Below are 27499 nucleotides of genomic sequence, written 5' to 3'. Positions count from 1 at the left end.
TGGGCATTTTATAGATAAATAGAAAATTGTGTACACTGGAAACTGGAAGTAAAATGGAAAAAACTTTTAAAAAGGAAACTCCTCCAAATCTTTTCAGTATTTTATGCTTCTATTTTGGATATTTTATGATTCTGTTCAGAACATTATATTGCTTTACCGCTAGAGTTCCTTTTGTTTAAAAGTTAGATTTGATTCAGTAGATGGAGTCATATCATGTAGTTAATTTGCTTAATAAGTTGTAACTTTCTGGTATTGGCACATGGATTAGCATACATTTTAGGTGGTCACAGTGGAATGGTTTTTACATGTGCTTTTACAGTAGTATTGTGGAAATACTTGTTTTAATTGTCCATTTACCAACCAATCAGTATGTCAACACATTTTTACAGTCTTGCTTTTATTTCAACTTTTTACTTTATCGTAATGGACTCTTTGATTCCCTTAACATTATCTGATCTTCGGTCATCTCTTTTGCTTCACTTTTCATGTATTTGGGATCCTGTACTATGAATTCTATATAGAGCCTTCATTATTGAAAGAATGGGCTAGTATCTTTTCAGAATTGTCCCTTCACTTGTTTGTTCTTTGAAGTTGCATACATTTGTGCTGATCAATTTTAAGACCATCTTCCATTTCTCTGTCCAAGTCGTCTGCTTGTTGGTCTGGAATTTCTGGATTCTTACTTAGCTTTGGTAATTTGTTGAATATCCAAATATGGTCATGTTACTGTCAGGTTTGTAGAAAACACCAAAATCACACCTCATACCTTTTAAAGTCACTGATTTGCACCAAACCATTTGCAGTGGTTTTTTTATCAGTTTGCATGGTAAAATACTTAGTGAGCGATAATACTCAGATTCGCTGAGGAGGTAGCGAGTAGGGTTCATAAAGGGGAAGCAAAGGGTATAATATGCTTGGATTTTCAGAAGATTTTTGATAAGAGCCCTGACGGAAGTACATTAACGTGGATAGTACATTAGCATGGCTAACTAATAGAAGACAGCGCTTGGATAAACAGCACATTTTCAGGATGGTAACCTATAACTCGTGTCCAGTATAGTATGCATCAATGTCTTGGGTGAGTGAAGTGAAGTCCTATAGCAAGGACTGCAGGTGACCCAACAAATGTGGGAAGACAGTGTCAGCCTCACCACTTGTCTGCAGAGTAATGCAGATAGGTTAAGTGTGTGGACAAAATCTTGGCAGATGGAATATAATGTTGGAAATTTGAGGTTATGCACTTTGGCAGGCTGCAGTTATTGGATTGTTTATTGTTTCTTCAAAGCTGAGAGAGATTTCTATTCTGCAAGGAGAAAAGACAAGAAAGTGGAGTTGATGATTGATCACCCAGAATTCACAGAAGATATGAGCAAGAGGAGGCCCTTCGGCCCTTTGAGCCTACTCAACCATTCTTCGTGATCCTGGCTGATCGTGCAACTCAGCCTAATCCAGCTTTCTCCCCATAACCTTTGATCGATCCAAGTGCTATATCCAGCCACTACTTGAATACATCCAATGTTTTGGCATCAAATACTTCCTGTGGTAAAGAATTCCACACGCTTTCCACTCATTAGGTGAAGAAATGTCTCATCTCCGTTCTAAATCATCATCTACCTCAAATTGGCGTACTGTGACCCCTGGTTTTGGACACACCCACCATTGGAAACATCCTCCCTGCATCTACCCTGTCTAGTCCTATTAAAATTTTAAGTCTGTGGACTGGCAGAGCAGTTTTGGTGGGCTTATGCACATGTGTGTAATATGGTGACACAAAATGCAAGTGTGACTTTCTCGCTGTCAGTTGGAATAATTTAGATTGTGCTTCTGGGGGCCCAAGTGCAACTTGCTTGCCATCTTGCATGGTATAGGCACCTTGCAGTTGAGGGTGCAGTGATTTGCAAGATGGTCATTTCTGTTGGATCATAGTTCCTTCAGATACAACTTTATGCTGTCATGATTTGAGTGATTTCAACGTGTTGATTGCGCACCTACTGTAATGTTGGGGCGGAATGTCTAAGTTAGAAGACACCCAGAGCCCAGTTCCAGCATCAAAGAGTTTATTCATGTTACCTCAGCCTGAGGAAACCTCTGGAGATCCATAAACTGCTTCATTGAACAAAGGAAAAATGTGAACTTAATATATTTTGTTTTCAGCCTGCTTTTGACTATTGCAAACAAATCATATTACTAATTAATCTTTCTCTCAGCCTATCAGATTAATCATGTGACTGCATGTGAGTGATGGACAGCCTAATGGCTAACCCCAGATATTCCCAAGATCTGTTTAGTCGACATTACTGACTTTTTATCCTTGGACTTTCACCATGAATCTTATTGAATCCACATTGCATAGTCTGCATCTGTAACTTTAAGCATTGTTGGGGGAGGAGGGGGGGTTGCTGTCCATAGGAATTTAGTGGGATCTTAATGCTTATTGTGTGTTTTTGAGAATTACATGTAATATTTCAACGATATAGAAATGTATTAGAAGAAAGCAGTACAGTGACTTGGTGCCACAACTGCCACAGAGCCCCAGGGACCCAGCCAATTCCAGCCTCGAGTGATTTATGCAAACTCAAAACAGACATTCTCCCTATGTCAGTGTGGATTTCTTCCGGGTTTCTGGTTTTCTTCCACATGCCAAAGATGTGCAGGCTAGGTGGATTAGCCATGGGAAATGAAGCGTTACAGGCATAGAGTAGCAGGGTGGATCTGGGTGGGATGCTGTTCGGCAGGGCAATGTGGACCAATGAACCAAATAGCCTACTTCCACAGTGTCGGATTTCTGATTCTATAACATGTATATTCAGTGGTTATCTGGGAATCTGAACTGAAGTAAATCTGTCTAAATGGATCACCAGACTTTAAATCAGTCAGGTTTGGAATTCTTTTCTCAGCAAACTCCAGGGTGTCCTTGAAATGTTAATGGGTTAACATCCCATGCATTTTTATGCTCCTTGAGTCCTCATACAGGGGTATATGAACACTGTCTCAACTTCCTGCCCGAAAAGGATTGGGTGTGAAACATAAGTAGGGGTGTGAAACATCTGTAAACACAAAAAGCATTAAGCTCTGAGATAATAGGAACTGCAGATGCTGGAGAATCCCAGATAAGAGTGTAGACCTGGATGAACACAGCAGGCCAAGCAGCACCATAGGTACACAAGCTGACGTTTCAGACCTAGACCCTTCATCAGAAAAATCAGCTCAGCATTAAGCTCTGTAATCTTTATGGCTGTACCCCCACATTGTCGCCTTCCCCTGTTTCTGCTGAAATGGACAGGTCAGTGACCTTTGATCAAGCCAGGCAGTTGTCACCACATGAAATCGCATCCTGTCATTATCAGACACTTGGTGATTATCAAAGCTCTATCCTCTTCTCAGGTGGAGTACTTGTTTTATGTATCTGTCAGTTCCAAGGGCATAGAAGCAGGGACTGTCCCCTGCTGTCAATGCTCAGTACTCTGCCGCGTTGCATACAGTGATCCTCTGCAACTTGTACTTGCCTTATAATAAAGGATTGTGTTTTTGTAACCAGGTCATTGTCTTGCTGTTACATCAAGTCCGTGAGGGTCTCTAAAAAACGAATCTTATTCAACAGTCTGCATAAACAGCAACAATTGCATGATTGCAACTCGTCCCTTTGTGTGCTATCTTAATCTTGTAACCTGGGCATATTTTCTCTATGTAGCTACAATCGTCCCAACTTATGGTATACTTTAATATTAGACCAAACAAGCCAATACTTCAGGTAAAAATCATATTCTCTGCCATCAACTTGTGTCAACTGAACACAAACAAGTTGCTGGAAAAGCTTAGCAGGTTTGGCAGCTTCTGTAAAGAAAAATTGGGTTAACATTTCAGGTCCAGTGCCCCTTACTCGACCTGCAGTCACTGAACCAAAACATGAATTCTGATTTTTCTTGACGTTGGGTATGTCTGGTGTGAAAAAAACGTGAGACTCTCAGCAGGTGGTATTTATCTTGAAGACTACGTAGGTCTTGCATTTTCATTTTTGCTTGGGTTAGGACAGCATGTGTAACTTGAATAGTTAGGGTCAGGAAAAGTTGTTCTGACCCTAATTCAGCTGGCGTTTAATGTTGTTAAAGCCAAAGCTTTCATGTTCTGTCGCCATTGTTGAGTGTAGATTTTTGCCCTGCTCTTATGGATTTGACCCCTGTTGAAACGTCATTGTCAATATGTATATATCCAGAAATATTTTCTGGAGTTCTAATCATATGCTGATGAAACAAATCCTGACTGACAAACTGAAAGGTAATTTCTGATACAGCAATATTTACTCAATGTGAGTTTGCTCGCTGAGCTGGAAGGTTAGTTTTCAGACGTTTCGTCACCGTTCGAGGTAACATCATCAGTGAGCCTCCGACGAAGCGCTGGTGTTATGTCCCGCTTTCTATTTATCTGGTTAGGTTTCCTTGGGTTGGTGATGTCATTTCCTGTTCTTTTTCTCAGGGGATGGTCGATAGGGTTGGAGCCAATGTGTTTGTTGATGGAGTTCTGGTTGGAATACCATGCTTCTAGGAATTCTCGTGCATGTCTCTGTTTGGCTTGTCCTAGGATGGATGTGTTGTCCCAATCAAAGTGGTGTCCTTCCTCATCTGTACGTGAGGATACAAGTGATAGTGGGTCATGTCGTTTTGTGGCTAGTTGATGTTCACGTATCCTGGTGGCTAGCTTTCTGCCAGTTTGTCCAATGTAGTGTTTGTCACAGTTCTTGCAAGGTATTTTGTAGATGACGTTCGTTTTATTTATTGTCTGTATAGGGTCTTTTAAGTTCATTTGTTGGTGGGTTTGTGGGCTACCCTGATACCAAGAGGTCCGAGTAGTCTGGCAGTCATTTCGGAAATGTCTTTCATGTAGGGGAGAGTGGTTATGGTTTCTGAGCCCATTTGTCTGTTTGTTTGGGTTTGTTGCTGAGAAATCGGCGGACTGTGTTCGTAGGGTACCCATTCTTTTTGAATACGCTGTATAGAATGGTGACGAAACGTCTGAAAACTAACCTTCCAGCTCAGCGAGCAAACTCCCATCCAGAACCCCAACCTGAACTACAAATCTTCTCAAAACTCGCTAGCAATATTTTAGAAATAGTGTTCTGAAAGTCATGAGTTCTTGACCATCTCAAACACGTATTTGCCAGAGTTGTTTATTTTGGACATAGGTATTTTATAATCAAACTATTCAGAGATGCTGATACATATCTCTGGAGCAGCTAGGTCTTGAACACTTTCTTCCTCTGGACCGTGAAGATACACTACCCTTGTGCCACAAGAGTCTTTGTTGTTTTGGCATTTGATAAGTGTTAAATACTTCTAACTGGATTTTAATTCTCGCACTGTCGCATTGGCAGAGTAGAAAGCTTGTTCTTCATCTGGTTCAAGCTTATTCTATTCTGAATCTCCAGTTCTGGTTGGTCTTGCTGTTAATTGTTTAAGTGCAAGTTTTTATCCAGATCTCAGCTCCATTCCTGTGCAGTTCTTTTGGTCATATCCTGTCAAAGCCTCTGCTGGTATCTTGAGATAGTAAGAACTGCTGATTACTGGAGTCAGAGATAACACTGTGGAGCTGTAGGAGCACAGCAGGCCAGGCAGCATCAGAGAAGCAGGAAGGTTGATGTTGCGGTCCGGGATCTTGCACAAATGGGGTAGGGGGGAGGGAGCTCTGAAATAAATAGGAGGGGTGGGGCTGCGGAAGGTAGTTGGGGTGATGATAGCTAAGTGCAGGTTGTAAATATTGATGTATCAGAAATTGCCTTTCAGTTTGCCGGTCAGGATTTGTTTCATCAGCATAAGAGTAGAATTCCAGAAAATATTTCTGGATGTATACATAGTGTCAATGATATTTCAACAGGGGTCAAATCCATAAGAACAGGGCCAAAATCTACACTCAACAATGGTGGCAGAACATCATGAAAGCTTTGGCTTTAACAACATTAAATGCCAGCTGAATTAGGGTCAGAACAACTTGGGGATGGGGATCCATCAGATTGGTCGGAGAGAAGACAGGTTGTGTCAGGCCAAGGAGGTGGGAATGAGAGAGGAGGGTTGGTCATGGGATCAGGATTGGGGTGGGGAGATTTTGAAACTGGTCAAGTCCACATTGAGACTATTGGGTTGTCGACTCCCAAGGCGGAATTAGAGGTGCTCCTCCAGTTTCCTCGTGGCATCATTGTGATACTGAAGGAGGCCCAGGATTGACACATTGCCCAGGGAGGGGGAGTTGAAATGGTTCACAACTGGAAGGTGTTGTCATTGGTCACAAACAGAGCACAGGTGCTCTACAAAGTGGTCTCTGTGCCTCAGTTTGGTCTCAGCAATGTAGAGTCGGCCACATCAAGAGTAGCCAATACAATAGACCACATTAGCGGATGTACAGGTGATCCTCAGTCTGATGTGAAGGGTTTTTTGTTCCTTGGATGGATGTGAGGGGAGGTGGTGTAAGGGCAGGTGTTTGTACTTTCTGCGGTTGCAGGGAAAGGTGGTGGGGCTAGTGGGGAGCATGGAACAGACTAGGGAATCACAAAGAGTATCTTGAACCAAGTTTCTCGCATAAGGATACAGAGCATTCTTTTGCACTGTATGTCTGTGAAGATCTTGGAACGCAGGGCAGCTTTGTGGTGGATTAAGCACCTTGTACCTGCTCCACGGTTTGCTTGCTTTCTGCATTCTGACTATTGCACTAATGCTGGTCACTTGAATCAAATGGTTGCAAATATTGGTTGAAGATATGGTGGTTTCATATTTCCTGCTGTCTTGAAGCAGTGTGTAAATGTTGCCATTATACTTTATCTTGGGGGTCTTTTTCAGAAAAATTCATTTGGTACGGAAGTTATAAGTCAATCTATTATGCTGTCAACTCAGTTTTTGACAAGTTTAGATATGGTAATTGGCAAAAGAAACAATGATAATGTGAAATATAACATCAGTGAATGATTAGGCTCTGGAATGCACTGCCTAAGAGTGGTGGATTAGGACCAATTGGCACTTTCAAAGGAGAACAGAATCAACGTTTGAAAAAGGCAAATTTGCACTCCATGGGGGAAATTGCAGGAGAATGCACGAAGCATATTGTTCTTTCAGAGATCTTGCTCACAAACAACCTTGTATCAAGTAACTAGCTCTTATGATGTAACCATTCTGATTTGCTCAGTTACCAAGTAGGGTATCAACACTGCAATTTACTGGAAGGATCTCAGCATCTTTCGCCTTCCTCCTCCAATACCTGCTGTCTTAGCACCACCTTTTTTCCTGAAGCTAGGGATTTATTTTAGGAAAGGGTTGCATTGTAGAAGTAGAATGCAAATATTACTCTTGTAATTTTTTTCTAAACTATGGGAAGTTGAGAAAGAAATAAAGATGCTATTTGACTCTCAATTATGACAGAGCTGTTTCACCTCTTTAATTGTCCTGGACCTATTTAATCTCCTCTGTGCTCGCATGTATTTTTTGTGAAATATTATCTTATTGAGTCAGATGTAATGTACACCTGTCTTAATTAGATATTTTGTAAGATTCTATTCTGGAGTAGAATTACCTGATTATTTTGAAATCTGATGTGAAAACTCTGCTGTTTTGGTCAACATATTTCTACGAATTAAAATACAATTCAGTTTAAAATTCTGGCGCTTGAAACATAGAAATTAAAGTAGGCCCATTTGGCCCTTGAAGCCTGCTGTGCCATTAAGTATGATCCTGGCCCCTTAACTGTCTCAGTCCTGTTTGTTTTCTCCCCATACCTTTAGCCCTAAGAATTTATATCTTAGCTTATTTTGAAGACTTTGTAGCTACTTTCTGGCAGTGAAGAATAGAGCGTGCCCTGCTTTGCCTCAAATATCTTAATCTTTCTGTTTTCTGTCTGATTTTTTTAAAATTAAGTTTATAGTAATAGAATATGTAATCATACTGCCATCAATAAAATCTATAAAACATCTTACTTGAAACATGAAAAACAATTTCTCTGTTTCATAAAATTTTAATAAGACTTTATGTTCTTGGGAATGGCAAGTAATGCATCCATCTATGTATATTGGCCACAAAACCATTCTCAATAATATATAGGTTTCATGAAATTTTGAAAATAAATCGCAAGAGTAAGCAAACAACAAAATTTAGACCAAAGCAGACATTTGAGCAGGTGATTTGGTTGTTGCCAAGAAGCGCATTGAAGGAGGGGTGGGGGGATTTGGATATTGGTAATCATTTTGAAATATGTGTAATCAAGCTAGTGTTCCTTTATTTCTAAGTATCATACTTAACTGTTCATGAGAAGTTCCTATTTTAACTAAATAATACAAAATGTTGATAATTACCATAACAGTGTAATTTTTAAGACTAAAGATATTTTAGGTGGGTAATATAAACCTTTTGCCTAGCTACTGCCCTGTGAATTGATAAAAATAACATGTAAGTATATTTAAAGTAATAAACACAAGTTGAAACTACGCACTTGTAGGTCTGTATAGAGGTATACTTACTGGCAAGAAAATATAAATAAATGCTGCGCAGCCAGTCACCCATTACATATTCATTTCTCTCAGCCTCTCTTTTAGAGGAAATGCTAAGTAGTAATGAAATTAACAATGACTTTATTCTGCCACATTCTAACCAGTAAAAGAACTTGTGCTTAATAGACCTTTTCAGGAGGCTTTTCCTTTGGCCACTTGACTCCTAGGCAATTGCATTGTGTAATGTGCTACAGAACCACATGGATCAGAAGAGCATGCAGATTTATTCAGCTGAAGTTGAGGGAAATATTAAGCATTGCCGCTTTAAGGATGTAGTCCCAGAGAACTGGAAAATAGCTAATGTGCCACCTGTTTAAGAAGGGAGTGAGGCAAAAGACCAGAAAGTCTAGCCTGACCTCATATGTTAAGATTAGAATTCTTTTGAGGAGGTAAGGAGCAAGTTAGAAGCAGGAGAGCCAGGGGATGTTGTTGATTTGGATTTCCAGAAGGCCTTTGACAAGGTGCTACACGAAGCCTGCCAAATAATATAAAAGCCTAAGGTGGTAAGTGCTAAGTACTGGCATGAGTAGAGGATTGGCTGACTGGCAGAAGGCATAGTAGGAATAAAGGCGACTTTCTGTGGACTGCAGCTCGTGACTAGTGGACTTCCACATGGGTCTGGGTTGGGGCCAGAACTATTCACATTACATATTGATGATCTCGATGAAGGAATGAGGGCATTGTTGCCAGGTTTTCAGATGGCACAAATGTATTGGAGGGATAAATAGTATTGAAGAAGTGGGGAGGCTGCGCAGGGACTTGGACAGGTCAGGAGAATGGACAAAGAAGTGGCATACGGAATACAATGTGGCAAAGTGAGAGATTTGACTATTGAGTTGGAAGAATGGAGGTGAATCCTATTCTAAATGGGAGGGGAAATCTTTATAAATCCTAGTTCAGTTCTTTTTATGGTTAACGTGCAGGTTCAGTTGGCAGTTAGGAAAGCAAATACAAAGTTAGCCTTCATGTTAAGAGGACTAGGATACAAAGGCAGATATGTACTGCTGAGGCAGTATAAAGCTCTGGTCAGAGACCAAAGGAATATTGAGATCTATTTTGAGCCCTGTTAGCTAAGCATGGGCATGCTGGCATTGGGAAGGATTGAGAGGAGGTTTCCAAGAACGATTCCAGTGATGAAGGACTTCTCAAGAAGAGCAGTTGAGTCTGGATCTGCACTTGGAGTTCAGTAGGATGAAATTTACAGAATACTGAGGGGCCTGAATAGGATGAACATGGCCAAGATGTTTCCACTAATAGGAAAGGCTAGGACCTGAGGGCACATCCTCAGCAAAGGGATGACCTTTTAAAATAGAACCGAGATGAGCAGGGATTTCTTCAGAAAGACTGGTTAATCTGTGCAACACATTGCCGTAGAGGGCTTTGGTGGCCAAGTCATTAAGTGTCTTTAAGACCAATGTTCTTGATTGATAAAGGGACTCAAGGTTATGGGGAGAGAAGACAGCAGGATAGAATTCAGAAACCGAACAGCCTCGATCAAATGGTGGAGCAGACTCAATGGACCGAATTGCCTAACTCTGATCGTGCATCTTGTGGCCATAAAGCTGCATTTTACGGTTGCAAAATGGTCATCTTGCAGGCAGATTTGCACAGTTTTCCTCATCCAGCTAATTTTTTGGACTGACTCTAGAATTTTTGACACTTTGTTTGTCTGTTTTGAAAATTATTTATTTTATAGGAAAATAACAACTTCACCTGTCAGATCCCTGCTACCAAACCAATTGATGTTGACTGAATTTTTCTGTCTCATGGGGATACAGAGGAAATGCTGATATTTCAGTTAATTTCCTTTTTGCTCCAGTCGCCATTCAGTTGCTTGACATTTCTTTTTGAAATTATGAACATATTTTAGCAAGTAGCTAATAATCTGTTAATAAATATTTTTAGTGTTAAGTAAAATCAGCTTTGTTTAATGCTTGCTTACCAACTATTTTCATGTCTTAACCAGGCTTATGCTTCAGGATGTGATGTCGTGATTTTAGCCAGTGATTTTGAAAGACTTCAGATTATTCCTGGGGCTAAACATGGAAATATCCAAGTTGGATGTGTTGATTGCTCCATGCATCAGGGAAAGGTATGTCAGATTACTTGCTAACTGTGCACTTTGCATTGTGAACCATGGTATAATCATAGAAGCAGGAAGAGGCCATTCAAATCCTTGAGCCCAGATATATTAATCAGTTATTGTATAGCTTAATTATATTTACCTGCCGTAATTTCATAACTGCTTCCCCTTTTTAAAATGAGGGATCACAAGGCGGGCATGTTGGCGCAGTAGTTTTCCCTGCTGCTGACACAGCTTGGGGCCTGAGATCGAAGTCAACCTTGGTCGCCTATGTGGGGTTTGCACGTTCGCCCCTGTCTGCGGGGGTTTGTGCCAGATGCTCTGGTTTCCTCCCATAGTCCATAGTGCAGGTTCTAGTAGATTGGACATTCCAAAATGCCCTGTGGTATCCAGGGATGTGAAGGCAAGGTGTATTAGTCAGGGTAAATGTGGGGTTACAGACATAGCATGGTGGGGGAGGTGTGGGTTGGGATGGATCTGGGTGTGATGCTCTTCAGAGGGTCATTGTGGACTTGATGGGCCAAATGGCCCCTTGTTGCACTGTAGAGATTCCGTGATTCAACATTAGCAAAATACTGTCTTAAAGTGGAGGTGAAAAGCATTTTTTGCCTTCTGGGCCCACAACTAGAGCACACTTCTTTAAAATTAGCTGTCACCTTTTTGTAAGTCATTAGTGAATGACCTTTGTTTTTTTTCCCAAAGGTGCACAAGTCAAACTCTGCTTCAGAAGGCACTGCTTCAGAATGCCCCTTCAGGTCCAACTGCCAGACCTACTAAGTTTTTCAACGCACTCTGGTTTTATTTCAGACCTCCGGCATACAATGCTTTGCGTTTAACAGATCAGCCATGATCTTGTCAAATGGCTGTAGAGAGTCAAAGGGCTTACTCCTTCTAAATCCTATGATCTCACCCACCTAGAGTTCAGTTCCTCCCGTTCCAGTTTTCCTCTTCTAATGAGAAAAATGCACTCATTGTTTGATTCCACTTCACTTAATATCTAGTGAAACATTGCTCTAATGGAAAATTGGCTTTCTAAATAGTAGGTTGTTACAAACACTGGAGGCTGAAAGAGACTTGAGATCCAAATCATTCAAATGTCATGAAAAGGTACAGAGAAACTGCAAACTTTGGACCCTTGTTCAGGAAAGATTTGTAAGGATAAGCCCAGCATTTACAAATGAATTAGTTTAATTTCAATAGTGGAAAAGTTTCTAGAAACCATTTTTGACAGTTTTTTTTGTTTCATGGAAAAGAGTGGGTTGATTAGGAAGATTTCAAAAGTGGACTTTGTGTTTGACTTGCCAGAGGTTTTTGAATCAGTAACAATGTTGATGTGATCTGTGTGGCCTTCAAGAATTTGCTTGATACAGAATCTCACAACAGACTTGAAAGGAATGGTATAGGTGATAGGTAAAATGAGTTAGTAGTAATGTAGGTGTGAAAATGACTGAGTGATAGGAAACAGGAAACAGTAATGATCAATACGTATATGTCAAACTGCTGTCTGTTTAGTCATGGAATTTCTAAGGGTTCAATGTTGGGACCATTGCTTTACCTGATGCATGTTAATCATTGAGATTTTGATGTGCAGGTAACAGTTTCAAAGTTTGCACATTAAACAAAACTTGGAAAAATTGTATATCATGAGTTTACTGTAGAACGCAAAAGCATGTTGACAAATTGGAGGAGTGCACAAACAGGTGGCAAATGGGATTCAGTGCAGAAAGGTTTGAGATAATGCTTTTTGTTCAGAAGAACATTGGGAGATGAAATAAGATTGAGGGTACAATTACAAATAGCACGCAGGAGCAGAGGAACCCAAATGTGTATATATTTGTGCAGATCACTGAAAGTTGCTGGAGAGCTTAATATAGTTTCCATGGCTTTAGTAATAGGGGGCATAGAGTACAGGAGCAATGGGGTGATGTTGAACTTGTGGAAGCCACTTGTTTGGCCTCAATTTGGAGAATTTTGTACAGGTATGGATTCTACATTATAGATTGTGTGAACATATTTGTGAGCCTGCCGAAGTTATTTCCAAGAACAATTCCAGAGATGTGAAATGTAAGTTTTGAGCATGGATTAAAAGAGGCGAGATTGTACTCCTTGGAGAGAAGGGTGAGAGGAAATCTAAAGGAGATTTTCAAAACCATGAGGGACCTGGGACAGAGTGGATGGGGGTATAACTTTAGTCACTTGTGAAAGGATCAAGAACCAGAGGGCATAAGTTTAAAGTGATTTGTACAAGAAGCAAATATCACGTGAAAATCTTTCTCACAGTGAGTATTTGGGGTATGGAATGCTTTGCCTGAAAGTGTGGTGGAGGCAGGTTCATTTGAGGCATCCAGTGACTATTTGGATAGAAATAATGTACAAACATATGGGGGATAAAGGGGGAGGCTACCTTGTGGCATTGTTGCTCATTTGAAAACCCAGTTCAGAGATCAAGAGCTGAATAGCCTCCGGTGCTGTTGGACTTCTGCGATTCTGTGAAGGCATAAGATGACAAACTTGGAATGAGCAGGATATGTTTACCAAAATTATACGGGAGTCCAAGGTCTGAATTGCTAGGAGGCATAATACAAGTTAGTTAACGAGTGCCTAAAGATCTAAGGAATTCTTGTTGCTGCCTTTTGATATAATCAAAACTGATTAATTAGCTATTTTCTTGGGCTTTTGTGTTCTTTCCATACAGAAGTTAATGCACCACAGTTGTTGATTGTCTGTAAGGCTGTTCAAGACAATTGATGACTCGTTGCAGCAGAATTTTCCACTGTGTAATGAACAAAAGTGATAGTATGACTAGACTAGACTAGTCAGATCCCGGAGTGAATCCTGGCTACATTTTATTTTCTTTTTAGCTAATATGGTGGTTAGTCACTGAGACACGTTGATAGAAGGCCACAGATTTTCATTAAGAACAAAACAAATTTATTATGCAAGAAATTTTTAATAAGCTAAAAAAAGGAGAAAATTCGGACTGCTATTCAAATAGACATTAAAACGAAGTTTCAGTTTTCCTGACATAATCCATCATTGAGACTCAAGTCCAAAAACCTTAGCCCTCTATTTCAAACCTTTAGGGTTCTTAACTAACTTCTAGATTATTTCCATGTACTGTGGAGACAATTCAATGTATTATTTTAATAGTGCACCAATATCTAGAGGAAGTCTGCTGCTTTGGAAGTGTCCCAAAACTTAGTCGTTTTGCTGAAGTAGCTGGCCCCTGGGCTGCCCTAATGCCATCTTTTTCCTCCAAATAAGTGCCACCCAAGGCTGGGATCAAGCTTGGAGCTAAGGTGCTGTAAGGCAACTCTGCTAATTGCTGAGCTACCATGCTAGTCCTGATCAATCTTTATTCAATCTTCTGCAGCTTCAGTTTGTTTGCAACACTCTCTTACATGAATAATTGGAATGTTTATGGGAGATAAAATGGAAATTAAAATTTAGTTTTTCAAATTTAACGACAAAGTTTCTTTAAAATGTACGTTGTTTTTGCACTGCAATGCAGGTTGCATCAATTTGCTCATTTCTCCAAATATGTTGTTGAATATTTGATAATCTTCTTGCTCTCTGCATTGACATTCACTGTATATCTAATGCTAAATGTTTTCTTGTAACCCATGGCAACCATGAGCAGTGTGGTATACATCTATGCGTGCTGTTGCTTTATCTGAAATTAATTATTAGAGATGCTCATGAGAGGTTTTTAATAAAATTGGAAAATTATTGAATGGCAAAACAACACTGACCTACAATTTTCAATGAGTGAACTGTAAATGGGATATCACTTAGTCTCAGAAACTGAGCAGAATATTGTCAGTTTAAAAAAGATGTTTTATTGACTTCTAATTATTCTAACTCAGATGTGATTTTATATATTTTCCATGCACGCACGTGCTTGGGTAGTTGTAGGAATAAACAGTCCGTTTTAATTTGTTAAATGTGTTTTCTTCACAGATCGCAGCATCGTATGGACATGTAATCTGCATTTTTGAGCCCATTGCACTTTTAAATCAGAAAACTAAGGCTTCTATGGTAATTAGAGACAGCTTACATTCTTTGTTTTTAAGCCCATTGAAAATGTTGCTCCCTTGAAATTTGATTTCTACCTCAAAATAGTTCTTAGTATCTATTTGGCAAGGCTCTTTAAAGTTTTTTTTGGTCAGCAAATGTTTTGCAGAGAGACTCTTGTTTGATTCTCCAAGTTACTGAGGGTTTTACGTTTTCTAGTAGAGTTTCTGATCATGCACTGTGAATTCTAATGCATATCTAGCTAGGATTATGCTTTTAGAATTTTAGTGTGCAGGACTCTATAACAACAGAAGAATATGGAGCAGGAGTTGGTAACTTAGTCCCCAAGCCTGCTCCACCATTTAATGCACTCATAGCTGATTTCTTCTCAACCTTAACTTCACTTCCTTGCATGCTACTCAAAAATCTTTTTAACTTATTGCTAGCTAAAGATCTGACTATTTCCTCCTTCAGTTTGTCTCGATATCCACCAAACTTTGGGTTAGTGCATTCTACAGATTCCTGATGTTTTTTGAGAAGTAATTCTACCTTGTCTCTTAAAAGACTGGCATGCCTTAGACTAAAACTGTGACCTCTCGTCTTAGATCAAGAGAAAACATCCTGACAAACATCTACTTTATCAGTCCCCTTTAGCATTTTATGTAGTTAAATTCCCCTCATGTTTCTAAGCTCTTAAAAAGTATAAACCTAAACTGATGAATCTCTCTTCAAGTCAAGCTTTCCATCTTTGGAATCAATCTAGTGAACCTTCTCTGACCTGCCTCCAATGCAATTATATCCTTTGTGTTGAGGCAAAGTGGAAGAATTTCAGCCTTCAGTAAATGTCTGCCTCTCTTTTTCAGGTTCAATTATTCAGTCCTAATTGGCTACTTACTCATCCATACACTAGAGTACTATGCTTTTACGTAGAGATAACAAGGTGTAGAGCTGGATTAAACAGCAGCGACATCAGAGGAGCAGGAAAGCTGACATTATGGACCTGTACCCTGCTTCAGAAAAGCTGAAACGTCAGCTTTCCTGCTCCTCTGCTGCTTGGCCTGCTGTATTCATCCTGCTCTGCACCTTGTTATCTCAGATTCTCCAGTATCAGCAGTTCCTACTATCTTTTTATGTATTTGGTTTTGCAAGTTTGCCAAACTGATGACTGTCTTTCACTTTCCATTATTAGGCTTGGAACTACTGTGATTCCAATTAGATAGTTTTCCTATAATCATTAGTCAACTAAGTAGTAAGATTTCATGCCAGATATGAGCCAAAGCAGCTCTTTGGCTTCATTAGCTATGCAAATTGCCTTGCTAGTGCATTGCCACTGTCCTGGCTGACATAACCACTGATTGTTCGTTCTTTGTTTTACCCAGAGCTACTTTAAGGGACGCGATTGCCTAGCACCATTAACATAGGACTACTAATCCAGGAACCCAGCTAATATTCTTAAGTCCCAAATTTTGAATTCCTCCACAGCAGATGGTGGAATTTGAATTCAGTAAAAAAATCTTCAAATGCTCATAAAACTATTGTTTGACAACAACCCATCTGGTTCATTCAGTGTCCTTCAGGGACATCTGCCATCTTACATTTGGTCTGCTCGACATATGACTTCAAACCCGCAACGATGTGGTTCAATCTTAAATGCCTTTTGAAATGCCCTAGCAAGTGCCTCGATTATATCAATCATTACAAAGTCTCAAGAAAGAAATGAAACTGGACGGACCACCTGGCATGGACTAGGTAGCAGAAATAACAATGGCAGAAGTAGTCCTGTCAATCCTACAAAGTCGTCCTTGCAAACATCTGGGAGAGCTGTTTCTCAGATTATTTAAGCACCCTGATTTCAGACTCTCAGAATCATACTTTAGAGACCATGTCTCAGACTCCACCATCACAGGATATGTCCTTTCACAGAAATTTCATAAAATCCCTACAGTGTTTAAACAGGCCCTTCACGCAACAAGTCAACACCGACTCTCAGACCATCCCACTCAGACCTGTTCCCCCTTTAACCTACCTAATCTACACCTCCCTGAACATCATGGGCAATTTAGCATGGCCAATCCACCTAACCTGCACACCTTTGGACTGTCAGAAGAAATTGGAGCACCCAGGGGAAACCCCCGCAGAAACGAGAATATGCAAACTCCACCCAGACAATTGTCCGAGGGTAGAATCGAGCCCTGGTACCTGGCACCATGAGGTAGCAGTGCTAACCACTGAGCCTCCATGCTGCCCGTCCTGTCCCACTTGCAGAGCAGACCTACATAGATAGTATATGGTCAAGAGAGAGTTGCAGTGGGACTCTTTAACATTGACTCTAGATTCTATGAGTTCTCATGGTTTCAGGTTTAAACATTGGCAAGTAAATCTGCTGATGAATCAGCAGTCCTTGTGATATCAAACAGCTAAAGGCACTCCATACCGCAAAGGCTGTGGGTGATGACAATTTTCTAGAAACAGTATTGAAGACTTGTGCTCCGGAACATGCAGCTCCCCTAGCCATGCTGTTCCCGTGCAGTTACAACGCTGGCATCAACCTGACAACTTGGAAAATTGCCCAGGTATGTCCAATACACAAAAAGCAGTAAAAAGCCAACCCAGCCAGTTAGCATCCCATCAGTCTACTCTCTGGCCAGTAAAGTAATGGAAGGTAACATCATCAGTGCTATCGAGCAGCATCTGCTCAGTGATACCCAGTTTGGGTTCTGCCAGGGCCACTTAGTTCCTGACTTGATTACAATTTTGGTACAAATATAGACAACGTGGTGAATTCCAGAGGCAAGAAGAGCATGACCGTGATAGCCCTTGACGTCAAGGCCACATTCTGCTGAGTGTAGCATCAAGGAGCCCGAGCAAATCTGGAATCTGTGGAAATTTGGGAGCAACCTCAATTATATTTGGAGTCATACCTGGAACATAGGAATACGCTCACAGTTGTTGCAGGTCAGGTATCTCTGCTCCAGGACATTTGTATGGCTTCCTCAGATTAGTGACCTGGGCCCAATCATCATCATCATCAAATGCTGCTTCAACAACTTTCCCTCCATCATAGGCTCAGGAGTGGAGATGTTTACTGACAGTTGTTTAATGTCAGTACCGTTGGCATCTCTTTAGATACCAAATCAGGTGTGTTCAAATGCAACAAGATCGGACAATATTCAGTCTTGGACTGACCACTTACAAGTGACATTCGCACCACATAAATGCCAGACAATGATCATCTCTAATAAGAGACAAAATGACTATTGCTTCTTGAAATTCACTGGTGTGACCATGACTGAATCCCCCATTATCAATATCTTAAGGGTTACCATTAATCAGAAATTCAACTGGACTCGCCATAAATTATAGTGGCTACAAGAGGAAGTCAAAGGCTAAGAATATTGTGGCAAGTAACTTCTGTTCTGACTCTCAAAAGCCTGTCCATCATCTGCAAGGCACAAGTCAGGAGTGTGATGGAATACTCCCCATTTGGCTGGGTGGGTGCGGCTCCAACATTGCTCAAAAAGCTTGACACCTAAAAGCAGTCCAATTATTTAGTACATCCGCATCTACAAGTGTCCACTGTCCCTTTCAATGTAGCAGCTGTGTGTACTATCTAGAAGAAGCACTGTAGAAATTCATAAACAATCCTCTGACGTCACCTTCCAACCCCCTAACTACTTGTATCTAGAAGGCTAGAGGAAATAGATACATTAAAACATCACGACCTGCAAGTTCTCCACCAAGCCACATTCCATCCTGACTTGGAAATACATTTTCGTACCTTCACTGTTTCTGGGTCAGAATCCTGGAATTCCCTCTGGGTAAACCTACAGAACATGAACAGCAGCAATTCAAGAAGGCAGCTCATTACCACCTTCCCAAGGGCAACAAATGCTGGCCCTGCTCATGACGCCCATGTCTCATTAGTGAATAGAAAGCAATCTCGCTTCAAAGTAATTCACATTTACATTCAGAATGATAATCTATCATTCAGATACATTTAAGTGTATGCTTGAAGCTTTAGTCTACTTAGTACTATTGACCTTTTGTTTCAATTTCACAATTGACTAGAGTTAGAAATCAATCTCTGTTGATCGGAAGAGACTCAAAGGAAAGCTTGAATCATTGGGTTAAGTACTGAGTCTTACACTTAACCCAGTCATTGAGCGAAGTTTATTTGTGTAAGGCAGTGACAAAATGAAGTTGTTTCCAGTGCATTTCTTTCCTGCAATGATTAATTTTTGCCACAAAAATTGGTAAATTTGTTTTAGGTATTAAATCTTAGCTGTATTTTGCACATTTAAGCCATCAATTAATTCGCTGAGTCCATTAAGGACCATACAGTTTGCACATACCTCTTAATTTGCTTTAGGATCTTTCAATCTTTCCATCTTTGAATTATTTGTTTGCTTATGTTTTAATTGTTTTTTGAGTCCCACTGATTTTGTTGTGTGGTTCACAGCAGCTTAATTATCAATGGCAGAAGAGTGGACAGTTTGCACTGGAGTCAGTGGTACATAACTTAGCATGGGATCCGCAAGGTAAGAAAAAGGTTGCAAGTTTGTTTAATGAATGCCAAGTAGTAAGCTGATTAAATTTAATGCGAATGAGCTGACGTTTTTTCCAACGGTTATTTATCCAATATAATTTTTGTGAACTGAGTTTGGACAGTAAAGGTGAGAATGTTTCACTGCCAATAAGCCCTTTCTCCCACTATAATTCTGACTAAGTTGTGTCAGTAATGAAAATTTCAAAATTTTAGAACAAGCTGGTGTCTTGAGTTGGAGATTACCCAGTCTGCATTTTCTTGGTAGTTTAAACTGCTAACAAATAAAGAACGTAATTAAAGAATGACCTTGAAGGTGGTGAGACATCCTTAGCCACTTCTTTGGAACATGACAAACAAAACGTTAAACCAATCCACACAAGGCATTGCTAGGACAGAGCATTTTGGGATCACAATTTGATAAAAATTGGATAAATACATTTGGGTAAACTGTCCTACAATATAAAAATGGATTGTGGATAGCACAATACAGCGAGATGATCATGCCGTAGGTTGAGTACACCCAATCTGATTTCACTGGGGAGATGAAATGCAGCTTTGACCCCTTTTCCAAATGCCTGTGGTCTGTCCATAAAAATGACCTTCCCCTACCAGTCACCTGCCCTATCAACACATTACTATGTTCCCACGCCAGCGTTTCACACCTGCTGCAGTGCTCCACCAGTCCTTGGTGCAAGCTGGGGAAAGAACACCTCTGCTTCTGCTAAGGAACAGTTTTCGGGATTCAGCATTAAGTTTAACAATTTCAGAACGTGATCACTGTCCTCCATGTTTTGTTACTCTACATTAGCACTCTGTCTCGTCATCAGCACTTTGTGTTTGTCTGCCTCAATCTCTTACCCCGATGTCTTGCTTCTCTTCCATCAGCTTGCTCTCTCTATATGATGCTTCCCCTGACCAGATATGGGTTCACGTTGTCAGGGTGCAACCCATTTCAGACTAGATGTTAAATTTCTTCACTCAGGTGGTGGTGAGCTTGTGGAATTCCCTACCCCAACAGATCGTGGAAGTGAACTAACTGTATATGTTTAAGAAAGAAATTTCTAGAGGGTGAAGTTGTGAAGGGGTCTTGGAGGAGAGCAGATGTATGACCACGCAGAGGAGAAGGCCAGCCACAATCTTGTTGGATCGCATGGTGGGCTAAATGCTCTACTCATCAATTTCTGTTTCTGTATTAAAGTTTTCACAAGTTTACCAAGGAGGAGAGTCTTGCAAATATCTATGATGGGGCCAGAAAAATCAGGGGAATGAGAACAAAGTAGCTGAGTTAAACAAGTATTTATGGAAGTGATCAATTAAAGGTGACCAACGGACTAACAGGCATTCCGTTTTTTTGGCCTGGCAGGATTTTCTACGTCCTAATTCCTCTAAGCTATTAGTAAATGCAGACCCAGTTGATTTAATTTCTCCTTGTGTAAGAGATCAATATTAATTTCTAGGAAAATGCTGAAACCTATTATTCATGCAGTCTTAAGAATGCATGTAGAAGGTAATAATCTCGTTTGCAACAGGCAAGTGTTCAAAAAACTTACTTGACCTTAAAATTCTATAAAGGATTTTGTTTAAACTTGGATTTTTTTAAATGTTCAGTAAATTAAGGCTGACTGATTTGGGCAGGTAACACATTGGCACAGGAAGAAGGATTGTTTAATAACGATACATATAGTAGAGATAAAAGGCAAGTTTTCATTTTGGATTTCACCAGGTGATTGCTTCAAATTTTTACAATCCGTTCTGACTTTAGTGTAGTCAGTAGTAACATTTGCTAATGATATATAGCTAGTTGAAAACGTAGGCTACAGACAGATAAAGATACTGAATCAAAAACCTGCAACTCCCTACACTATGTGGATCAGAGCTGTTCGAGAAACTTGAGGGTAAGTTGGCATAGCTAATAAATGCTGGCCTAGATAGTAATGCTGACTACTTATGACTATCTTTCAGAGTCAAACTGGGGAATGACATGGCAAATGGAGTAGACTGAAAGTTGGTGATATCGCTGATGAGATAAATCTGGATATTGTCAGTTTATGAAACCTGTGTTTTTGTACAATGTTTCTATAGGGTGGCATTAGATGATAAATGGGAGGGCACCAAGAAGAGCTCCTCAGGCCCTCGTAGAGTATTGACTGGGGAGTGGTCAGAAAGCCATTGCATCGGTGATAATGGGAACTGCAGATGCTGGAGAATCCAAGATAACAAAGTGTGGAGCTGGATGAACACAGCGGGCCAAGCAGCATCTCGGGAGCACAAAAGCTGATGTTTCGGGCCTAGACCCTTCATCAGAGAGGGCTGGGTCTAGCCCCGAAACGTCAGCTTTTGCGCTCCTGAGATGCTGCTTGGCCCGCTGTGTTCATCCAGCTCCACACTTTGTTATCTTAGAAAGCCATTGCAGTTGGTTCTTGGGCCACAACTGCAAATGAACTTTAACACAACTGGATAATTCAGGCGAGCTGGCTGACATGATCGGCTGTTTGAAAGGATGCAGGCCAGTCAAGAATAATGAGAAGGGATTATTAGTATGATGGCTCGTCACATATACCATTTGTGGTTTGATGACAGCCAATAAGTATGCTGAGGTCGGTGCGGATAATCTAAATTGAAGGGATTCAGAGTGCTGTAAGAAAGATAGATGTGGATTTTGGAAGGCAGTGGCTCCCTTGAGCAAGAAAGGTTGGTGGTTAGTATTATTTGTTGAGGGTGCTGTCTGCAGATTTATGTTTAAAGAAACAGTTCCTGAGGAGCAGGGGCTTTTGCCAGTAACACCTATCGTAGGAGCCATAATGGGAAGTTGGCTCATTGGCAATTTTAAATAAACAAGGATAAGGGCATAGGAGTGAGCATCCTGGGAAAAAATGAGCTCAGAAAGGACTTACGGAGTGATTGAGAAATAGGCAGAAGTACAACATCAGGATGAGTGCAGGGGTACATTTGCCTGCGTGGATAGAGGAAAAGTAAGGAAGGAGCTTGGCTCCGAAAGCTTATGTTTTCAAATAATCCTGTTGGACTATAACCTGGTTTCATCATTTTTGACCTAAGTTACAGAAGTGATAGAATTGATGGCCTCAATTTTAGTAATTATTTTGATTCCTTGTATTTGTTGAAAACACTTATCAAAAGATGCAGTGAACACTAAACCTTTGTCTTACACATTTGCAGTATTAGAATGTTGTCAAGATGTCACCTTCTTGAAAGACATTTTTTCCCACATGATATGAAAAACTGTTTAACTTGCATCAGTATGTAAATTGCATTACCATTCTTATATAATGCTTGGAAGAAGTAGTGATTTCAGAACAAAAAGACCTTTTTAAATATTTTGTTGAGCCTTTCAGCACAGGTGTCCTGAGATCAGTTTTGAATGTTTAAACAGCCTTCAAGTAACAAACACGTTTCCATTTTAGGAATTCGTCTCTTGACGGGTTCCAATTCTTTACAGCTTTGGTCCAATGGAAATCAGGAAGCTAATATTAATGACGAGGAAACTGCAGATGAGACAGATCCAAGTAAAGTTGGTGATTGGACATGCATCTGGGAGTCTAAGTAAGGGAGCATATGACTTTTGTTATGAACTACAAACAAATTTAACTTGTAAATTATGAAGTAGTTCTTAAATGTTGTTAAATTTTAATGACCTTGTTAAACAGTTTGATATTTATTTAAAAAAGAGCATGGAGGCTATTCGCCCTGTCATACCTGCACTGGCATTTGGTGCCACTGTGCAGTTACTGTATTCCTCCATTCTTTTTCCATTGCCCTGTATTATATGTTCCTTTCAAGCCCTGTTTCCGATTCCTCTCTATGTTGGTATTGAAACCTTCTTGCAGTATATTCTGAATCACAATGACTGTTCTCAGGAAAATTGTTTCATAGTATCACTTCTAATTCTTCCATCAATCACTTTTAAATTTGCGTGCTCTTTTTGAGTCTTTCGGCCACTGAAAACGGTTGCCCTTTATTGAATTTGTCCTAACACTTCATAATTTTACACACTTCTGTGAAACCTTCTACTGCTGCAAAGAGACATCCCTAAACACTCAAATATAATAAAAGTAAAACGCCGATGATATAAATTGAAAGCAACGTGCTGGACAAACTCATTGGATCTGGCAGCATTTGTGAAGTATAATTAGACTTAAATTGTATCATTTTTAGGTTACATTTTTATTGAGAAAACCGTATTCTCCTCCCTGTCCCGTTTCTCTTCTCTGCATTGAATTTCAGTTCGCATGTTTATTAATTTCGCCAGCTTGGCTGTCCTCTTGAACCTATTATCTTCCTTACTGTTTACTATATTTTAAGTTTCCAACTTTGCCATGACTGACATGAGAAATCAAGCCCCAATATTCCCAGAGGTGCCGCAAATGTGAAAATTTGATTAAACTACCAAAATGACCTATTTTAGCTGACTGCCTAATTCCAGTTACAAGAATGTTCACACCTGGCTTTACTTGATCACTAACAAGAAAATTGCCTTATTTTGTAAGCGGACTGTTTTAACCAATGAAACAAGTAGAGAATCTTGGAGATACTCAGTACGTCTGACACATCTGTGGAGAGAGAAACAGTTTAATGTTTTGACTTTGGTATGAAACTTCTCAGGGTTCTGTTGCAAATTTTCAGCATATAGTGTTTCTATGTGAGACTTGACCAGTAACAAAAAAGAAATGCTAACATAACGCTGTAACTTGAACTCTTTCTTTCTTTAAAAAAAATCCCATATGCGCACAGACATATAGACAAGACTTTTTTTTTGAAGAAGGGCCTCGAACCAAAATGTCAACTTTCCTGCTCCTCTGCTGCTAGGCCTGCTGTATTCATCCAGCTTCACACCATGTTATCTCAGATTCTCCAGTATTGGCAGTTCCTACTATCTCTATATAGACAAGACACCTCTTAACAGGTGGGGAAGGAATGAGAAAGCCAGCAAAGCATAGTTCAAGTCTCACATGGGTTACAGGCATTTGAGTTGTTTTCCTTCTCTTCTCTTACAGTTCCTTTTTAACTATTTGAGAGCATGAGGTTGTGGCACCACGATTGTCAAGTTTTTTTTTTCTTTTGTTTGAGCTTCAATCCTTGATTGTCTCTCCAGTTTCTCCCCTTTCACTCTCAAAAAGAGAACTTGCAGAGAGAAAGTAGGTAGCTTTCAGAATTTTCAATCCTTGATTCTCCGAGGGGAGGAGGGGAGAGAGAGGTTTAAATGCATTTCCCTTCACAGGCCGAATGTGTTTTTTTTTCTGTGTTCAAACCAAGCTGTAGCCAGCTGCTCAGGAATCAGGCAAGATGTTATAAAGCTTACCACTCCTGAGCATATACAACTGATCCTGGTTGAAGTATCAAGTGTCACTGGGGAATGCTGTCCCGAACACATTTACAAAGTCAAGATGCCCAGCATCCTCCCACTGCTTAAATATTTGTAGAAACAGCTCTTAATGAGTTTTGCTGACTTTTTTCAGTACCTGCAAGATCATTTTCCACTGTCTTTATTGTATAATGGTAGCTTTTCCCATTTTTCATTCAGTCAAATGTAATAGTGGTCTTTACAGAATCACCTCAAATTTCATGATTCTGCCTTATAACACCAAATCCAATTCCTTAAAGTGTGTCAAAAATAGCAATGCTCCTTGTGCTAAAACATGGGCAACATTTTAAGACTATAACCTGAAAAGCACCCATTAACCATAACTCAATGATTCTTGTCCAATAGCTTATTTTTGTATCCCACAAGCTTCAACTTCACTAACATGCTTAACATTTATTTTGTGCAGTTTTGGTCTCCTTACCTAAGGAAGGGCATATTTATTACAGAGGAGTGTAACAAAAGTTGACGACTGATTGCTGGGTTGGTAGGATTGTCCTAAGAGGAGAAATTTAGGCATTGATCTGTATTGACAAAAGATCTTGCTGAAATAGGCAAAAAGAAGGGCTTAACAAGTTAGATATAAGAATGATTTTTCCACATGCTCTTACTGGTGGAGTGAAAAGCTCTGGCTTGGGGGAGTTGAATCAATAGCTATGGCACACAGTCTCAAAATAAGGGACAACTTTGTGGACAGAAATGATAAATTTCTTCAGTAAGGGTGGTCAGTCTGGGAAATTTTGTACTGTAGAGACTTGCGGAGCTTCAGACATTGTGTATTCAAGACAAGTGATCAATAGATGTCTTGGAATTTAAGACGTCAAGAGGTATGTTAATGTGGGAAGATGATATTGAGATAGAAGATCAATTAGGATCTGGTTGAACACAATTACAAAATTGACTGAGGGATAAGAAACAGTAATGGTTAATAGGTATCCTTTGGGCTGGTAGAAAATTTATAGTGGAATTCCCTAGAGTTCTGTACTGAGACTCATGCTTTGCTAATTTATATAAATATACTGCTTCGTGTGTATGGGACAACTTCAAAGATTGAGATGACAAAAAAATTCGGGAGACTTAAAAATTGAAGACTGTGTAGAACTTCAAGATGGGCAGATAGTTGGCGGCTGAAGTTCAGTCACTATTCCAAGTCACTATGCAGGAGGGTGTGCAGGAGCAGTGAAACTATGTACGTATTATTAAAGGTAGCAGGGCAGGTAAAGAGCGCTAAAATGAAATAAAATTGTAGACTTTTTACGTAGGAGTATAAAGTACAACAGCAAGGTGATTCTGATGAACTCGTATAAGTCACTGGTTAGGAATATTGTCACTAAAGGAGTGACTTCCTTCAGAATATTGCAGAAAATAATTACTATTATGCACAGCATAATTTTAAAATTGCTGTTAAATACACTATCTGAATTCAAATTTTGAAGTTGAATTTGAGGCTTACATATATTAGAAGTAATCATGGGAACTGCAGATGCTGGAGAATCCAAGAAAACGAAGTGTGGAGCTGGATGAACACAGCAGGCCAAGCAGCATCTTAGGAGCACAAAAGCTGATGTTTCGGGCCTAGACTCTTCATCCCCTTGTGCCCCTGAGATGCTGCTTGGTCTGCTGCGTTCATCCAGCTCCACACTTTGTTATCATACATTAGAAGTAGGTTTGATTTAAATTTGAAAGACTGTGATTGCAAGTTTGCATGTATTTGTCTGCATTTTATGTGTAACAGAAACAAACAAATTCAAATAAATGCCGTTAAGAATTGTTTGAATATCACAGTCCAGAAAATACAAAATTGAAGCTGATGCTGTGCTCAAACATCAGATGCAAACTAGGTTTTGTTTTATAAAGCTGCATTCTAACCAGTACAAATTATCAATGCATAACGTAAATGCACTTTCCCTCAAACTAATGAGGCTGTGATACTTCACCTATTTACTTAACAAGATCCACCATAGAGCTGTTTATGGTGCCATACTGACAGGTGTGTACTCAGTCACAAAATCAATTTCTGATTCTTGTGTCAATCTAATTTTGAGTGTATTTAAACCCTCAATTCCAATTATCCCCTCTGCGTGTTCATGACCAGTATTATGTCTCACATGAAGAGTGCACTGGAAACCAAGCCCCACTACTCCCAATGTCAACACAAGCATTGGGGAAGAAAAAAAATCACCAGGGTACTTAAACTTTCCCATTTACCTCCCAGATAGACTTGGGCGGACACAAAACGTACACCAGTTTTCTGTATTTAACAAGGACTGCAATTTATTTCAAATGAAAAGTTGTACCTTGCTAGAATCTGTGAATTGTCAACATATAACTCTACTATTTAAAACTCTAACCCCTTTCTGACACACACTGCTTTTGATAGATGGATGAAAACAAATACTAGGGAAACAGTTCCATAGCACTATTCTTTGGGATTCGATGCAGGGATTTCTTTCATTCGAGGCACAAAGCTCAAAAATTATGAAGTCTGACTCATTAGTTCTAAGCTGTTGCTTTTAGCAGTTGGTGGGAACAAAGTACTGTCTTTAACTTCGAGTATTTTACTGGGTGGTGGGGTGTGGGTGGCGGTGTCAGAGGGGGAGAGATACGCATAGGCGCACACACCTTCCCTCCCAGTGCTGCTCCTCAGTGCTGCTTACACCCAAAAGCTGTTCAGCTATCCAGGCAGAGATAAGAGAGTTTCATCAGGCTGATGACTGTTGGCATCTGAAACTGGTTGCAATCCCACAAACTTATCAGCTGCATGCTGCCTGCAAAATCTCTCACCATGTGCTGATAACACTGTGTTGTGGAGTTCTTGCATGTCCCTCACTGCTTGCAAAGTAATTGTGTAAACATGATTTAGAATCATTTTCATTAACTTGTTCTTTAGGAGTACAATTCCTTCCTCATCTCTTTTTGTTATAAGACAATCTTTTGCTCATTTCAGCCCACAATCAA

At 39.9% G+C, this 27499-nt stretch overlaps 1 protein-coding gene across 9 annotated transcripts in view; it reads left to right on the top strand.

Moving 5' to 3' along the window:
- Window positions 1–27499, top strand: part of dmxl1 (Dmx-like 1) — a 204653-nt gene that overhangs the window by 25526 nt on the left and 151628 nt on the right. For 6 of the 9 annotated variants that reach the window (XM_048528019.2, XM_048528016.2, XM_048528022.2 and 3 more), the window contains 4 exons: window positions 10488–10613; window positions 14565–14642; window positions 19078–19156; window positions 22587–22725. In XM_048528019.2, the coding sequence (XP_048383976.2) occupies window positions 10488–10613; window positions 14565–14642; window positions 19078–19156; window positions 22587–22725 (422 nt within the window). Of the gene's footprint in view, window positions 1–10487; window positions 10614–14564; window positions 14643–19077; window positions 19157–22586; window positions 22726–27499 lie in introns of those variants that run through there. The other 3 variants (XM_048528018.2, XM_048528017.2, XM_059644680.1) reach the window with 2 other exon arrangements.

The sequence above is a fragment of the Stegostoma tigrinum genome, chromosome 3 (assembly GCF_030684315.1).
Source record: "Stegostoma tigrinum isolate sSteTig4 chromosome 3, sSteTig4.hap1, whole genome shotgun sequence".
Taxonomy (NCBI): Eukaryota; Metazoa; Chordata; class Chondrichthyes; order Orectolobiformes; family Stegostomatidae; genus Stegostoma; species Stegostoma tigrinum.
Note: the sequence above shows the minus strand (reverse complement) of the source record. Positions and strands in the feature narration are given on the sequence as shown.